This window comes from Acomys minous (assembly GCF_964271855.1).
Source record: "Acomys minous genome assembly, chromosome: 6".
Classification (NCBI taxonomy): Eukaryota; Metazoa; Chordata; class Mammalia; order Rodentia; family Muridae; genus Acomys; species Acomys minous.
This window is the reverse complement of record NC_140487.1, coordinates 33,600,491-33,619,453: the sequence shown is the minus strand read 5'-3', so window position 1 is coordinate 33,619,453 and position 18,963 is coordinate 33,600,491. Positions and strand designations below refer to the sequence as shown.

Here is an 18,963-nt window from a genome sequence, read left to right as displayed (position 1 = left end):
GTTTCTAGTTCCTTTGTCGATTCTTCTGCGTGTGCTCATTTTTGTTACATAGTTTTTGTAGTGGTTTTCTTTGAATATTAGAGATACCCACTCTTTGTGTGTTATATTTTTTTTCTTACCAAACCCTTTTTTTTGCAATTAATTCTGACATTTTTGGGTTTTGTTTTCTTTCTTTCTTTCTTGCTTGCTTGCTTGCTTTTCTTCTTCTTCTTTTTGGTTTTTTTGTTTGTTTGTTTGTTTATTTGTTTGTTTTTGGCTTTTGAGACAGGATTTCTCTGTGTAGCCTTGCCTGTGCTGGGCTCCCTTTGTAGACTAGGCTGGCCTTTAACTCATAGAGATCTGCATTTCTCTGTCTCCTGGAGTGCTGAGTAATCAGGCATGCACCACTGTGCCTGCCTAATTCTAACGTTTTTGTCTTGGTATTGATATAAACACAATAGTCCCAATTACCATAATTACTATTGTTCTTGTTGAGCCAAGGTCTCATGTATCCCAGAATGGCATCAAACTCATTCCATATCGAAGATGACCTTGAACTTGGTGTTTGTGCATGTCTGCATCTGTGCGTGTGAGTATATATGTCCTATGCATGTGTGTGTGGTTGGAAGGCAGAAGTCAACATCCTCTTTTTTCTTCTTCAGTTGCTCTCCACCTTGTTTTTTTGGAACAAGGACTTAACACTGGACCTGGGGCTCAGTAATTCAGCCTGGATGGCTAGCCAGGAAATTCCAGGAATCCTCCTGTCTCAGTCTTCTAAGAACTGGGGTTAAAAAGGCACATTGTCATGCCTGGTTTTTGTCCATGTGTGACGGGATCTGAACTAGATCCTCAAGCTTACATGGGTGATGGGACCTGAACTAGAGCCTCAAGCTTACATGGGTGATGGGGCCTGAGCTAGAGCCTCAAGCTTACATGTGTGATAGGGCCAGAAGTAGAGCCTCATGCTTGTGTGCAGGCACTTACTGACTGTCCCATCTTCTCCACCTGAAAAGTATAATTTTTAACTTTATTGTTTTCTATAATACTACATTTTTTTCTCTAATATATCTTTCTATCCACCTATTTGTGGATTTTGCTATTAAGTAGGCTCTACATATATCATATAATTTGTCTCTTATCTTATTACCACATATTAAGTAACCAGTCCATTCCCCAATAACGTGAAATACTACTTTTAGCATTTAATTGGGTATGGTTTTAGACACTTTTACTCCACCACTGATATACTTTTGGTTCCTTCCCAGGCCAGTAACCAGTTATGTGATTCGGTGTCTCTAATGATGGTTAATTATAAGAAATAGGAAAAAAAAAAAAAAAAAAGAACATTCACCTCATAGGGTTTTAAGAAAGATAAAATCAATACTGATTGTTTATCAGATGCCTTGATCATAAGAGATGCTCAATAAACTGTTGATTTTATTATCAATAATTGCCATGTAATTGTTGACAGTACAATCATAGGCTGTTAGGCTAGTTGCTTCATATATGAATTGGTACCTAATAAGTTTTGATCTCCCTGTCTTGTTCTTTTACCAAAGAACCAGTATGCAAGACCAATGTGTAATTCTATTCCAAATGGACTTCAGAATTAATTTTTCTCTAACTAAAAGCTTGTTTGTTTTTTTGTTTGTTTGTTTGTTTTTGTGTGTGTGTGGTTATATCTTTTCAAATTAAAAAGTAATTAAAATATGATTGCATCATTTTCCACTTCCCTACTCCCTTCCCTCTCTCCCAAATACAGACCTCCTTTTTCTTAACCAGTGTTGTTACATTTGCACTTAAATGAATAAATACATAAATGCAGCCTATGAAGTCATTCAGTGTTGCTTGCATGTGTATGGTCTGGAGCTGGCCACTCGGTATTAGATAATTGGGGCTGGGATGGCTATCCCTCTGGGAGATTATAGCTCCTCTCTCAGCAGCTGTATATTGCTTGTAGTTCTTCATCTAGGGCTGGGGCCAGGTGAGAGTTCCTCCATCTATGTTGGGATTCTATCTTAATACACAGCTTGCTTGTTGACAAGTGAAGGAAAAGGAAGGGAATTCTCAGAAACTGTGACTTAGTGTGTGGTAGTTTCTGGAGTAAGTACATTGGTAATTTTAGGCAAGGTCAGGTATCTTGGGAATGGTACAGCCATAGCCTGCATTATCTATACTAATTGAGAAAACTTTCTCAGAGTGAGGGTGGTTCATCTGTGAATACTAAAGTATTGATAAGTAGATTATTGTGTGGTAGGAAGCATTATGTAGGACAGTTAGCACAATAGGCCCTGGTGATGTCAGTTAGGACAGTCGACTGGCTTACAGTAACATGTACAGAATGAGGACAGCTGGAAAGCGTGCTTTTATGGGTTTATAGCAATTGATGGAGAATATGTTTACTAAGATAGCTTGAAAAATATAAAGTTATAATGTATATGCCATTGAATTTTATTTTTCTAGTAGCATTGACTCTGAGATCAATTGGCAACAAATCCAAACTCAAGGCTGACCTTTCACTGTTTGGAAGCCACTTGAGATACCTTCCTTATACTCTAAAGAACCCCAAAACCTCACGTCTTCACCGTGCCCCTGGGAGATGGTCTTTTTTCTCTTTGAATGCTGTGTGGGTGTTTTCATCAGCTTCTTGGTTGGTTTATGTGTGTCTGCCTGATTTGCAAGATCGCTGCTGTGGAATATTTAGCATTTCACCTTGGCAGCCATCTGAAGATGTATTTTCTTCTTCCTCTAGGCTGCCAGAGTTAGGGCAATTTCCTGATTGGTGATTAGAGAGTCTTAGCTAGATGTAGTGTGAATCCTTTCACTGGTCTGTTTTCCCATACTCTTGCTGACTTGTTTTTATTTTCTGTATGTGGCTTGTGCCCTATGTTTGCATACCCACTGGGGTCTTTTTTTTTGTTGGTTTTCTGTTTGCTGGTTTGTAAGCGCATATACATCAGACTTTTGTCCCCCAATAGCATTTTCTCTTATGTTTTGTGTATTGTCCTTCATATTATTGTTGGGTATTTTTCATAATTAAACTTCCTATGTTACTGTTTTCATTCTGTTTAAATTTAGAACATATTCAGTCAACCAAAGATTTACCAAATATTTATGTGATTTTAAAAGTTATGCAAGGCAGTGAATTCCAGTACTTGAATCTCTGTTTGTTCTTGAGTGCCTCTGAAATATTCTACTGGATGAACTTAATAAGCTGTGTTTGTACTTCCCTCTTTATAGCTTCTTATCCATCAGTATTTTTGGAATAACCACATCTTCTCATACTGATTTATCTTACCTCCATGGTCATATAAGTTTATGTTGGTATTTTTATCTTCTTGGCTTGTATTAAATCCAGGCTGTTCTACATATTGTAGGTTTTTAATAGCTGGTAATTTCTGCTCTTTCCAAATCTCATTTTTTAAAAAACGTCCCCAGGCATTTTCACTTGCTGTGCCCGATGGATGAGCATCTGCAGCATTTGCAGTAGTATTCCACTTTACCTGAGAAGGGAGAGAGGTGAGGAGCGCATGGTTGTATAGCCCATGGCTTTACATTGTCTCTGTCCCGAGAAGTAGCTATGCAAATAGCTAAACATCACTACAGTTTGAGGTGTAATGTGTACTTCCAGTGTGGGCTATTTTCTTGCCTCAGTTCACTTTTAATTGTCATGTGTCCCTGTATCTCTGTTGACTTTTGACTATCCACATAAAAAACATAAATGTCAGTATTTTTAATTCTATTAACTTGAATATATGTTTATCATCATAAACATGCATAAGGTTAAGTTTTGGTAATCCCTTTCTTAATACTCTGAAGCTTATGATTCCTGCTAAATTCACTGAAATTTAGTAAAAGTTTTCGCAGCTTCTAATGGGGTTAAGATTAACTTAGACCTTTTAAAATATTTTCTTTTTATTTTTAGACTTTACCCACCTATTTTAAATAATATAGGGAAAGAAAAATAAGTATTTTCTTGCCTCAAATCATTTTTACTTTTGATTGTAGAGAAAATGTGTTGCAGTTTCCTGTTTCTTACAGCAACCCTTCATCATGTATGGTTGGCTCTGAGCCACAGAGTGACAAACCCCCTAAAGTTCTTTTTCTTCCAATTAAAGTTCTTGAGATCTTTGTTGATGTGTGTGCACGTGTGTGTGTGTGTGTGTGTGTGTGTGTGTGTGTGCACATCAACATACCTATAGGAATGTGATAGGCTTAACACAAGAGAAGCTATCATTATATATGATTTCCAGTATCATTGCAAATATTACAAATGATACAAGTATGGGGCAAAGGATATTCATTCATTTCTCAGTCTTGGTAGCGGGAAATTATCCTTACAGTCTGAGTTCAGAGCTCTCACTATTTGTAACCTAGTCTATCAGATTGCTTACCTTGTATCTCAGAGGGGCCTTTAATGTTCTCTATGCAAAGACCACATTCCTCTAGCAGCGTTGTCTTCTCTGTCCTGATTAGTCATCTGGCCATTGCTTTAAAAGCCTCCCCTGAGGTTTTCATATTTTAGATTGCATTCACTATTGAGAAGTGTTTGTGCTTTTGAATTGAATCATGATGTGTTTGACCCTGAAATTGCAGTTTCTGCTCTGTGCCCAACAGTTTCTGCTTTTGCCTTTTGCTATCCTTAATATGTCAAAAGTCAGACCTCTTGGTCTTTCAAAGTCTTTTCCATCCTGTATAGAGGCTTCTAAATCCATAAAGTATGAGGCAGTTTCAGACAGAATGCACATCACTGTCCAGTACCTAGGCTATCCCTGGGAGAGCCTGTGCTGTCTCTAATACAGTGTTGACATGGCTCCTTTCTGAGCTCCAAAGCTCACAGTTAGGTGCAGGGATTTACATTGTCAGATTGCATTTTAACTGGCCTACCTCCATGTTTATGTCCTTGCAACTCTAAAATTAAATTCCTGGCATGTAGCCATTCTGTGCTTAAAAAGAAAAGTTGTGGCTAGGCATGGCAGTGCACACCTTTAATCCCAGCACTCGGGAAGCAGAGGAGTGTGGATCTTTGTGAGTTTGTGGGCAACCTGGTCCACAAAACAAATCCAGGACAGCTAGGACTAGAAGAGAAATCCTGTCTCAAGGAATGGGGGGGGGGGGGGTAAAGAAAAATAAAACAAAACAAAAAAGAAAGAAAAGTTGCAATTTTTTTAGCTTTTATTTTTATGTGTGTGGCCACTTTCATAACAGACACACACACACACACACACACACACACACACACACACACATATGAATGATCTGTGCACCACACAGTGCTTACACTACAGTCTTGTATGTGGAAAGTGGTCAGGTCTTGGAAGTAGTAGAGAGGCTTGAAACTGAACTCAGTCTAACTTGGAGCCAAGCCCCCCAGCCCTTCTTTGCTTCTAACGCCATGGAGCGGCTCCTATTAACCACTTCACTAGCCACACTCCAGTCCTGTGTTGCATGGTTCCTTCTGCTTTACTGCATGTGTTCCTGCTAATGACTCTAGACGCTGTTGAGGAATTTTGTTTTATGTACTTTTTGCAAAGTCCTTGTTCCCAGCTGTCTCTGTCCTACAGTTCTAAGTCTTAGACAATAAGGACTTGCTGGTTGTTGATTTACTGGTTTATATGGTGCCTGGGTGCCTGGCTGAGGTACTTGAGGCAAGTTGCCTTGGGTTGTGCGAAACAAAAGGTTAGGTAGAAAGATCTCTTCAGTGCCTTCTGCTCAAACACATTACATAAATGCTCACCGACTGGCTAAATGTCCAGCCCCTAATCAGGAGGTAAGTGTTCCCATTTGTTTTTCCTGTGACAGGGTTTTATTGTAATTTAGACTGACTTTGCATTCACGATGAAACCCAGGCTGGCTTAGAACTTGAGTCCATCCTGTGTCAGCATCCCGCGTACCAGGATGATAGCTGTGTACCGTCACACTGTGCCAGGTTTTCAGTTCATTCCTGTTAACTCCCATTTTGTGAAGAAGAGACTCTTTCTTAAAGTTAATTTTTCTGTTTAGTTTTGAGGTTTGTACCTTGATGTTCTATGGGATCCGCAGGATAGCAGTGTCCTTACGACAGTAATGAAGTTAGCGCCTCCATCATCTCACATCTTACATGTTTGAGTGACCACAGTGGGCTCCAGTGAACTTAATCAGCACAATTCCAACAAAAAATGCAAATGTATTAGTTTTGGCATTAGGCATTAGCTCCTTGCACTCCTGTTGGCCTATCTTGTACTTCTTATCCTCTACACTGCACTTCCTGTTTCCCCAGACAGCACTTCTTACCCTCTACACTGCACTTCCTGTTTCCTCCAGACAGTGCTTCTTACTCTCTACACTGCACTTCCTGTTTCCCCAGACAGTACTTCTTACCCTCTACACTGCACTTCCTGTTTCCCCAGACAGTGCTTACCCTCTACACTGCACTTCCTGTTTCCCCAGACAGTGCTAACCCTCTACACGGTACTTCCTGTTTCCCCAGACAGTGCTTTTTATCCTCTACACTGCACTTCCTGTTTCCCCAGACAGTGCTTCTTACCCTCTACACTGTACTTTCTGTTTCACCAGACAGTGCTTTTTTAAAAATTTTTTTTATTAATTTATTCTTGTTACATCTCAATGGTTATCCCATCCCTTGTATCCTCCCATTCTTCCCTCCCTCCCATTTTCCCCTTATTCCCCTCCCCTATGACTGTTCCTGTGGGGGATTTCCTCCCCCTGTATATGCTCATAGGGTATCAAGTCTCTTCTTGGTAACCTGCTGTCCTTCCTCTGAGTGCCACCAGGTCTCCCCATCCAGGGGACATGGTCAAATGTGAGGCACCAGAGTTTGTGTGAAAGTCAGACCTCACTCTCCACTCAACTGTGAAGAATGTCCTGTCCATTGGCTAGATCTGGGTAGGGGTTTAAAGTTTACTGCACATACTGTCCTTGGCTGGTGCTGTAGTTTGAGCAGGACCACTGGGCCCAGATCTATCCATCGTAATGTTCTTGTAGGTTTCTAGGACTCTCTGGATCCTTCTATTTCCCCATTCTCTCATGCTTCTCTCATCTAGAGTCCCAATAGGATGTCTTCCCCTCTGTCCCACTTCCCTGGTAAGTGAAGACTTTTATGGGACATGCCCCTTGGGCTAGTGTCCAGATATAAGTGAGTATATACTATTTGACTCTTTCTGCTTCTGGGTGAACTCACTCATTATGATAATTTCTAGTTCAATCCATTTGTCTACAAATTTCAGGAATTCCTTATTTTTAATAGCTGAGTAGTATTCCATAGTGTAAGTGTACCACAGTTTCTTTATCCAATCTTCTACTGAGGCACACTTAGGCTGTTTCCATGTTCTGGCTATTATGAATAAGGCTGCTATGAACATGGTTGAGCAAATGTTCTTGTTGTGTGTTGGAGCAGCTTCTGGGTATCTTCCAAGGAGTGGAATAGCTGGGTCTTGAGGAAGCCTTTTTTCCCAGTTTCTTGAGATAGTGCCAGATAGATTTCCAAAGTGGCTGAACTAATTTGCATTCGTACCAGCAATGAAGGAGTGTTCCTTGTCTCCACATCCTCACCAGCATATGGTGTCACTTGAGTTTTTGATCTTAGCCATTCTGATTGGTGTAAGATGGAATCTCAGAGTTGTTTTGATTTGCATTTCCCTGATGACTAAGGAGGTTGAACATTTCTTTAAGTGTTTCTCAGCCATTCAATATTCCTCTGTTGAGAATTCTTTGTTTAGTTCTGAGCCCCAATTCTCAGTTGGGTTATTTGGTTTGGTGGTGTTTAATTTCTTGAGTTCTTCACATATTTTGGATATTGGACCTTTGTCAGATGTAGGGTTGGTGAAGATCTTTTCCTAGTCTGTTGGCTGCCGCTTTCTTCTACAAATTGGTCCAATGTTTTATTCTGGCCTGGAGGATATTGTGCTAAGTGAAATAAGGCAGACATAGAAAGAAATGGATCACATGGTCTCACATGTGCAATCTAAAAAAGGAAGAGACATTTGAATGCCTTGGCAAGTGCACTGTATAAATACAACGTCCAAAGTTCCCTCTGTATTTTATTTAGGGTGTCTTCCTAGAAAGTTTGAAAGAAAAGGCTTCTTTGATGAGGATGAAGTGACCTTCCCCATACCTTTTGATTAGTTTTGGTTGAAAGCCTATTTTATTAGATACTAGAATGGTTACTCCAGCTTCTTTCTTGGGTCTGTTTGCTTGGAATACAGTTTTCCAACCCTTTACTCCAACATTATAAAGAGTTTTGGGGGACTGCCTAGGCAACAAACTGTCTCTGTCATCTTCTCATTTGGAAAGCTACTAACCTGCACTCCTGGTATACTCATGTAATCAGTTTTATTCCTTCTCAAGTCTCTAATGGGGTTGAAGACCAGTTAGTTTAGTTTTACAATTAAGCTTAGTTGTTTAGGGGTTAAGATGTTTTTAGATCCTAGATAGATGTTTTAAGTTGATAATGATGAGATATAATAGATATTGATTTACATTCAGAATTTTAGATGCGTCAAGGTAGGAAAGATGTTTTCTTCAAGGCTGCCAAATACAAATAGCCAAAGCACTAAGAGTGTAACACTTATATAATTCTTGAGTGTGTCATGGTTCTTTATGCTATAAGTAGTTTATTGTATATATGTGTAGTAATATAAATGTATATGTAAAAATAAAAAAATTAATAAAAAAAAAAAAGGAAAGAAAGAAACAGCTCCAATCTGATGACCCAGACTGGAGGGTCTTAGTCTCTTCTGCCAAAAACTTTACTATAAAACTGGCTAAAGATTACATAACGAAATACACTTTTAAAAATTACACTTAAGTATTTTTCTAAATGAAATCATGTTCTGTGTGGTGCAGTAAATAAAAATGGCAGTTTTTTTCTGTATAGGTTATTATCTGGTAAGTGACATTGCTGACTGGAACTAGGTTAGCTGTACCGAGTGGCTGCAGCCTGAGGTAGGCTGCTTCGCTAAGGATACACGCACGTTGCTGACTTGCCTGCATTTCTCTTGTGGTTTACTAAAGAGGCAAACATATGCTTGAATAATGTGTTCCCATGCTGAGAGACTTAATTAGTTTCCATGATGAGTTCCAGCTGAAAAAGAAAAAACATGTTTCATGAATTAGCAGCAGGATGAATTCATATTGTCATCTGGTCTATTCTTGCAAGCCTGTCATGAGACATTTCTCTGTTGCATACTTCCTCTTATGTCTTCCCTCTGTAAGACTGGACTACAGGACACTTTTCCCTCAGCACTAGTTGTCACTTAGTTCAAGAACACTCAGAAAGCACCAAAATCTGAAGATGATCATGTTTATCTATAACATGGCTTGCAGATGTGGTGGTGCCTTCCTGTTGTCTCATCATTTAACACTGAGGCAGGAGGATCACAGGCTAGCCTGGGCTGGGTAGGAAAAACCCATTTTAAAAACAAAACAAAACAAAAAAGGTTCCCCTTTCTCCCCATCCTCACCAGCATGTGTTTATTTGAGGTTTTGATCTTAGCCATTCTGATGGGTGTAAGATGTACACCCTCTCATAGTCGTTTTGATTTGCATTTCCCTGATGACTCAGGACATTGAGCATTTCCTTCCTTCTTGGCCATTAGGGATTCCTCTGTTGAGAATTCTTGGTTTAGCTCTGTACCCCATTTTTAATTCAGTTATTTGGCTTGGTGGTGTTTAATTTTTGAGTTCTCTATGTAGTTTGGATGCTGGCCCTTACAAGAAATGTAGGGATAAAGATGGAACAGAGACTGAGGAAATGGCAAACCAATGACTGACCCAGCATGAGAGCCACCCCACAGGAGAAAGCCAACCCCTGACACTACTAATGACACTCTGCTATGCTTGAAGAGAAGAGCCTAGCATAACTGTCTTCTGAGAGGCTTCATCCAGTAAATGATGGAAACAGATGCAGTGTACCACAGTTGAATAGGCAGAACTCAGGGAGTTTTGTGGAATAGTGGGAAGAAGGGTTGAGAGATTCAGAGGGGTCAAGGACACTACAAGAAGACCTACAGAGTAAATTAACCTCAGCCGATGGGGGCTCACAGAGACTGAACCACCAACCAAAGCACTTGCATGGGCCAGACCCAGACCCCTGCACAAATGTTAACAGATGTGCAGCACTGTCGTCATGTGACTCTCCCAATTATGGGAGTAGGGGCTTTCTCTCAGTGTGTTCCCTGCCACTGGATCCCTATCCCCTAGCTAGACTGCCTTGTCTGGCCTCAGTGAGAGAGGATGTGCTGAGTCTTCCTGCGATTTGAGATGCCAGGGTGCGTTGGTACCCCTTAGGGACCCCTCTTCTATGACAAGAAGTAGAGGGGAGCAAGAGGGCAGGATTGGGTGCAGAGGTGGAGGGGAGTGGTATCAGGCTGGGAAGTGATTAAATAAAAATAAAAAATAAAAAATGAATAAATAAAAATAAATAAAAACAAACTCAAAAGGTGGATTTACATGTAATCTTCAGAAATCCTACCTCTGTAGATTAAATCATTTCTAGATTGCTGTTAATAATTGTCTGATCACATGGTAATAGTTTTTATACAACATTGTACATAGAATAATGATGATAATTTTAAAAAAGTGATAAACACCTCTATATCTCTTCAGTGTACCCCAACTTTTCACATACTTTCAACTGGAGATACTTTTAAATACTTACAGCTGGAGAGCCAGCTGGAGTTTGGAAGGGTGACCCCCTGGGAATAATAATGGTTCCCTACCATATAAAACTATACATCTCCAGTTAAAAATTAAAAAGTGGCTCTAAAAACAAAGCAGTGACCTATGACCCTTAGATTTTGTTTTATTTTTAGATTGGTTCTACCTCGGGTCTCCACTATGCTCCTAGGGATGACAATCACCACTCACGTGCAGATCTGAGAACGAATGTGGACGTGGGTCGGGCCTTAGTAAAGAGATGCTAAACTACACCCCAGACACTGGAGACTGATTATGAGAAAGGGCACGTGAAGTAGGAGCTCTGCTCAGTTCGATCCCTCCGCCTGGGTTAGCATACACTTCCTCACTGATTATTAATATGTGTATAAATTGAGGTCTCTTGGGAATAACAGGCTATCCTGTGAAGGTGTTGTTGCTTTCTCCACGTTGAACTCTCTCTTCTCTGACAGTATGTTGCAGCTGAAAACTGTATAAAAGAATCTAACATATAATAGGATTGTGCTTTAGGCAATCTTTAATGACGTTTTGCTGCTTAGATTAGAAGCCCGTGGAGAAAGGCTGCATTTTTGTATCGGTCCTTTTTTTGTTTTTGTTTTTTATTTTCTAAATGATCTTCAGTCTGCAACATTATACCAGTAGAGAGTTAAGTCTCTTCATATGCTGTGAGTTTAGTGTTTCTTTCAGGTGCAGGTGCTTTGAGAGCTGTCACCTATACCACAAAGCACAGGCTTGTGATAAATACACATTGCATAAGCCAGCATTTGAAGTGGTGCTTTAGATTAAAAAAATGTTGTGGCGCATCTATTAAAAAAAAAAACTTGAAGGAAATTCACAATTGCGTTTTCCTTCCTGCCTATCTCCCCATCTGCACTTTTTATCCTTTTATCTTGTCTTGTGAAATGTGCAGGATGATGCTCGCCAGCTCTTTGTGCTTGCCGGGGCCGCAGAAGAAGGCTTTATGACTGCAGAGCTTGCCGGCGTCATCAAGAGATTGTGGAAAGACAGTGGTGTGCAAGCCTGCTTCAACAGATCCCGGGAGTACCAGCTGAACGATTCGGCAGCGTAGTAAGTGGCCACAGCTTCGGAACTCAGCTGTCACGAATGATCACACGCTAGTCAAATCTATCTCCATGTCACCTGTGCTAGAGGATTGCCTGGCACATTCTTACACAGCTCAGGTTTTCTGGATGACAGCGCTTGAATCCTTTCTCTGTCTTCATCGTGTGTTTGTGATAGCAATGCTGTGGTGATATTGGAAGTGTACAGAATAGGACTGTCTCTGGTACACCTCCGAGAATGTCACTTGAGAGCACTTAACTGCCCTTACACACTTCCTGCACGCTCTTCTGCTGAGTGCTCTGTGCTTTAGAAAGGGTGGTGTAAATGTCTGGTTGAGGTTTGAGCCCTTAACTATGCCTTATGCTCATGATCTTAGACATCCATGAGGCTCAGCGTTTCCCCCCCATTCACTGCAAAGAGAGGCTTCTCTGCTTCAGGCTGAGAGTAGCTACTGTCTGTGAGTCTAAACATACATATTTAGGAAGGAGCTTGATGTTATATCAATTTAGTAACTGTACTGGGGCCCGCAGCTTCTCCAGACAAAGGTTTTTAAATGGATTTCGAACTGTGGACCAGGTGTGAAATAAAATCAGATGTCAGTTGTTTACCCCTGCAATAGTGGCGCCACTACTGAAATACGGGGATGTCTTACCTGGCCGCTTAGTTGTTCGACTCATAGAGTATATAACACCAGCGATGCCTCTTGTGTCCCAGCAACCTGCAAAGCACCTTCTGGCACCTGAATGCTAGCTATGGGGGAAGGGAGGAAACAGACTGTTGTAGCTTGCTTTTGTTGTATCTTAAGCTGAAGTGTGTGGTTCCTTTAATGGGAGGGTCTTATCGTCTCATTGTGATGGGCAAGTAAGGCCACTGATACGAGCCTGTATTATTTCGGGGGACTCTGGGGCGTCCGTGATCAATGTGTGTAGAGCTATAGAATTAGAGAACAGGAAAGTGTGGGCTCCTTATGTGGAGCATGGGGCTAGTAGGGGGTAGCATTCCTGCAGCCTTTGCTGAGCTTTCTCACTGCTGCATTCACAATTAAGCCTTGTGACATCTTCAACAGAGGGCAAAGTGCAGATCCGAGCATGGAGTTAAACTGAAATGTAAGGAAGCATTTTAAGAAACAAGCTCATGATATTTATTAGTTTAGACATTTTAAGCCCCTTTCCTTTGAATTACTATGCCTGAAAAACAATGCTTAAGACATTTAAAGAGACACAAAAAGATAGTCAAGTAGTTATGTGACATGTAAGCTTGAACTGTTTGTTTTGTATGTTTATAAAGACCCCTGAAAACTTCAGAACATCGCATAATTAAAATATGTTGTAGTTTTATTTTAACTAACATTTCAGGGCTCTAGTTCCTTTCAACGCTGTGTTTTGTTGTTTGATTTCAGTTATTTGAATGACTTGGACAGAATAGCACAACCAAATTACATCCCAACTCAGCAGGATGTTCTCAGAACCAGGGTGAAAACGACAGGAATTGTGGAAACCCATTTTACATTCAAGGATCTTCATTTTAAGTGAGTAACTTCCACCAAATACATGGTGTATAAGCTTGGTAATAAGATGCAGTACTTTGGAAAGAAAAGCCCAAATCATTGAGTTTTATAACATTTTCAGTGTTGGGAAAATCTTTTTCAGAATATTAGACAAAATGATTTTATGGAAATGAGCAACAATATTTTCAAAAGGATATGTTAATTTTTATTTAAAACAAAATAACCAAGCAGGGCAGTGGTGATACACACTTTAAATCCCAGGTGTCACTTTGACACTCAGGTGTCAAAGGGAGGTGCATCCCCGTGTTAGAGGTCTGCATGGTCTACAGAGTGAATTCTAGGACAACCAGGACTACACAGAGAAACTCTGCCTCCAAACCCCACCCAACCTACCAACCACCACCACCAACAACAACAACAAAACAAAACAAAACAAACAAACCAACAAAAAACCAGATAAATGCCCTTTGCCTGTTAATTTTACAACGACTGAACTATACTCAGATTTTGGCTGGTTTGGCTAAACAGAAGATATAGTCATGCATCTGAGGAAGAATCACTGTCTTTAGGTAAAATAGGGACATTTGCTTTTCGAATATATACTTACAAACATGAGTTTAAAGAAAGGTACCTTTGAATTTTTTTCATGAAAAATGTTATCAAGGCAACTGATATTTGTAGTCTGCTGATGGTGATGTTTGCTTCAGGTGTGCTGAATGTGACCCTGCTGGGTGAGGAGAGCAGTGCAGAATGGAACTATCTGGAATAGAAGGGGATGAGGCTACTCCCTCCCAGGCCTCACTTGGAACAGGCCAGTTTCAGGGGAAGACAATGAATTGTCCTATAGGCATTCTCAGAACTGCATTCCTCTTCTTCTAATAAATAATACATTTCAAAAACAATGAGAAAGACAAAGGTTGACTCACAGCCAAATCCAAGCCCTGAAGCCTCCTGGACATTTGCTTTTATCCAGGTTTTCCCTTATAGATAACCTGTTTCTTTTTTATTCCTCATTTCCATGTTCTCATTGTTCCACTGGCTGAGCCAATGGCTTCCCAGCCAGAAATGCCACACATATGCAGTGGACTTTTCATCTATCCGCCTTACTCTCATTCAAGTAATGATGGTGGAATTAAGGAAAAAGAAGCTATGTGTTTCATATAAAGATGTGTCCTGAAGGACAAGAACTTGACCACACACACACACACACACACAAACACACACACTCACACATATACATATACATATATATATACATATATATTTATACACAATAATTATTGTTCTTCTCTCCTTCATATTATGTTTCTATACTTTGAAGCTCTATACAGGAACTAGAAAAAATATTTTTCAAAAACCACATGTCTTATGATTCAATTTCACTTAAAAATGACCTAAGTTTCAGGTTTATGTCCAGAAGAAAGGATCCTGTTTGTATTGTATTACATACCATGTTGCTTAAGCCATATAATATCAGCCGAGAGGGTTGAGCGTTCTTGTTTTTTCTTAAGCCATTGTGAGTAGGATTGGTTTAGGGAACAACGCCAGTATAGGTTTAGGCCATACCACCAGTATGGGTTTAGGGACCACCACCAACATAGGTTTAGGGAACACCACTAACATAGATTTAGGGAGCACTGCCACTGTGTTGGTGTGTCAGTCCAGTCAGGTGCACTGCACTGCTGCAGAACGTTACAGATCCGTTGACACCGACTGAGCAGACCCCACTTGTCACTACAGAGGTGAGATTAGAAAAGAAATTTATGATAAAACTTCCTCCCTTATGAAAGCTGCCCTGATGTGCACACCCCAGGTTTTCTTAAGATTCCATATTCTTAAGGTTCTTTCAAAGATTAGGCAAGTCATTGCTTAATCTGTCCATCATTTCATGATATTCTTAGTGCTTTGTGTTTGGTTTGTAGGCAATATTGACTGAATTATATGTCCTTGCTTGTTCTTCTACGCCATCACCACAGTATCTGAAAATTTGAAGGAAAAAGGGCCCAGAAGGCAAAACTAGCAGCAACTTCTCACCCATCTGTTCAGAGGCCTTTGACTTCATAGACTTAAAATGGACTAGCTTATACTGTCATTGAAATCCTTTAGTCTTTGTTTGTTTGTTTGTTTGTTTTGACTGTAAAGAAAGTCATTCAAAAGAAACGCTTTACTATGAGTCATAGGCTCAACTGTGCTCCAAGTAGCTGTGAGCCTCTAAAGTGATAAGGATAAAGATAATGAAACAGAGCAATTTAACCAGATATTCATAGTCAGAGATTTGTTTAAACACACACACACACACACACACACACACACACACACACACACACACACACACACACAATCTCGGTTTACTTCCTAATGAAGGTTCAATACCCCAAGCTGGGAGCACAGTTACACTTCTACAGCTCCTTCTCCGCTTGCTAGTGTCTGGGTATGTGTGCATGTGTATGTGTGTGCATATGTGTGTGTGTGTGCACATGTGTGTGCATGTGTATGTGTGTGCATATGTGTGTGTGTGTGCACATGTGTGTGCATGTGTATGTGTGTGCATATGTGTGTGTGTGCACATGTGTGTGCATGTGTATGTGTGTGCATATGTGTGTGTGTATGCATGTGTGTACATGTGTACATTTGTGTGTGTCCATGTGTGTATGTGTCTGTGTGCATGTGTATGTGTGTATGTGTGTTAAGTGCAGTATGCCATCTAAGTCATTGTCACTGACTTATCAGTGATCCCCTCATTTAAACTTTCCAAAGTGTATCAGTCAATTCTAATTTTCCATAATCTATTTTTACCTCAAAAAAGCAACCATTTCCCTGTTGTCCTAAGTAAAAATGTAGATTATTTAGCTGCAATACTAATTTTATACAGTAGGTGTGATTTTTGAATTCACTCTTATTATTTTCGCTTCCATTCCTTTTCTTGGTACCTTATGGTGGGTATATTTTTTTCTTCATACTGAGTCGCTTTTCCATGTGGCCTGTTTGGTTTACTTGTAGGCTATTAAGTGACCATATGCAATGGCTGGTCTGGAAACATCATTAGTTGCTCTGTTTGTCTTAACATTATGCAATGATGTTTAATTATAAAGTCATTTACTGTTTGAATATTTAAAATGTATTTGCCTAACTCCAAGACATCTTAGAGTCTTGTTTTTTTTTTCTTTATTTTGATTGTTTACCTAGGTTTTTCTGTTTGTTTGCTTTTTGTTTTATTTTGCTTTGTTTTTGAGACAGGGACTCATGTAGCCCTGGCTGGCCAGAACTCACTGTATAGACCAGGCTAGCCTCAAATTCATAGAGATCCACCTGCCTGTGCCTTTTGGAGTCCTGGGTTTCAAAATGTGTCCTACCACACGTGGTGGTTCACCTAATTGTACTGGCCATGGACTAATGAAGACTTAAACTATGTTTTGGTAAGGAAGTGACTGACTGTGACCCAGGGTACTCTAAGGAGGAAGTGGAATGCATTGAAGCTGGAACAGAAGGGTGTGGTCATAGAGTTCCCTACTAAGTACTGAGAAAACTCCATTATGATGCTTAACTATTAAAATGCTGCCCTTGATCAGAAGTTTAATAACACAATAAGCCTTCTTATTTTTTAAAAATCATGTAAAGATTTTTGTGATGAGTGACAGTGCCAGGGGTTGGTATATTACTTGGGTCTTCAGGCAGTCTGGCCATATGAAGTTACACGTGGTTCAGGGCACTCTCAAGCATTTATGAGGAGAATGTGCTTTCCTGGATGTTTCAAAGTTGTCATTTCAATGTCACACACCCGCTGCAGTCTGCTGTCACTATGATCCTTCCCGGAAGCCTTTCTTACCCTACCCGTGAGATCTTTGAGTGAGGTACAGTGGCACAGGATGTGCCGGGTGTCAGTTGTAAGTTGATGACTTAGAGATAAAAACAGGTTAGTATAAAACTTTAGGTAAGGATTCTTCTGGATATGAATATGCTAAACCACAAGGATTGCCTATATATATTTCTAACCTTGCTTTTTCTGCGCTAAATGGCCCTCAAATGGAGGATGGCAGAAATGTATTTAGAATAAATATAGTGAGAACCCTTTACAGTGATAATACCTTAGCAGTGTTCTGGATATTTCATGTTGTCTTTTTTCTTTGTCTAATTTTAACTGCGAAGTGAAATATATTTCGCATTTTTGCATGAATGGATTAGCAAATAGAAAATGAGCTATGAGGGAATTTATTATGATTTAAGGATCTAGCTGTATGAATGGGCTTTTATGGTCAAAGTCTTTGTCTAATTAAAGAATGAGCGGTTTAATTAGCAACTTCCAGATAAAGATTGAATGTATTCTTTCTGTTATAAAATTGGTGGAGCTTAAGAGAAACATCTATTCCATTTCTATAATATAAATGTGTAATAGATTTTGGGACACATTGTTTTCTTAATGAGCTTGCTATCCATATACAGTTAGCTAATTTTGCACTAGTTAGGCTTGGCCATAATGCTACTAGATGACTTCAAAGGCTAAGTTACTATATTTCAGGAAAGCCCACATCCTCTTTGACTTCCAAAAATACCGAAGAAATTCAGACTGACTCTCTAGTTGACACAAGTTAACAGCCTTTTCACATAAAGGAGTACAGATTACGTAAGGAATTTTTGTCATTTAAATAAATATGTAGAATTTGAGAACAATATGGGAAAGAATTATAAGATTCCTGAATGAATAATTATAGTGTTTCTCAAAACTTTGTAATTTATATGCCTTTCGGGACATGAAAACAGTAGTAAAAATAGTTATTCTGGTTATTATCTCCCTTTAGCTCTTTAAACACTTTATGATTTTAAACACAATCTGGTCTCAGCTATTGTTGATTGTTAGTTTATAGGTTGTTTTCCAAATGACAGTCGCAGACCAATGACTTCGGCATCTCTTCATGCTACTTGGGAACTGCTGGCTTAGACTTGAACTCCAGCTAAAGGTTATGGCCAATCTATGAGGGACCATCACTCATTTATGGTTCATAAGTTAAACAGATTGGAGGGGGTTTCTTTTATAGTCAAAGTACCTGACTGTCAAACTATAATGAAATAAATCATTTTGGCTTTAATGTTTTGCTAATCTAGAGGGCAATTTCAAATCTTGAAACGCAGTCAAGTTTGTCTATTAATTCTTGAAAATGTTGAAAAGCGTTCAGTAGGCATAATTTATTTATTTAGTCCGACAGGTTCAGGAAGTTCTTTGTGAATCAAATGTTGGGGACATAAACAAACAAAGAGAGACAAAAGTCTGTGCTTTCAAATTCTGCAAGGGGCAAGGAGATGGTTACTATGACAAAAAGTAGACCTTATGGGTAAAATAGCCATTGCATCAGAATGGTTTTGCTTCCTGGGGCTGCCATAACAAATTGGCAAACACTAGGTTCATGAATAAGTAAATGTCGGCCATGTTCTAGAGCTTAGAACTGAAACCTGTATGTTGGGAGGGCAGGCTCCTGCTCCAGGCCCTGGGGAAGAAGATTCCTGACCTGTGTTTAGTGTCTGGTAGCTGCTACAGTCTGCAGTACACCTCGGTGTATACCTATGCCATCTCTGCTCTCACATGTCCTTCTTTCTCCTATGGGAGAGCGGGACCCCCTTGTAACTTGGAATTCACTACTCAGTTTACTTTTCTGCTGTTGTGGTCCTGTAAGCCGACGAGGTCATTACTTACAGACGCTGATAGCAGACAAGCCCCTCAGATGCCTCTGCCTGTGTGTTACACCGGC

General features: G+C 39.8%; 1 protein-coding gene across 2 annotated transcripts in view; it reads left to right on the top strand.

Moving 5' to 3' along the window:
• GNAI1 (G protein subunit alpha i1) overlaps nt 1-18,963 on the top strand; it is an 83,296-nt gene that overhangs the window by 53,082 nt on the left and 11,251 nt on the right. For both annotated transcript variants that reach the window (XM_084784508.1, XM_084784509.1), the window contains exons 4-5: nt 11,564-11,721; nt 13,115-13,243. In XM_084784508.1, the coding sequence (XP_084640634.1) occupies nt 11,564-11,721; nt 13,115-13,243 (287 nt within the window). The remainder of the gene's footprint in view (nt 1-11,563; nt 11,722-13,114; nt 13,244-18,963) is intronic.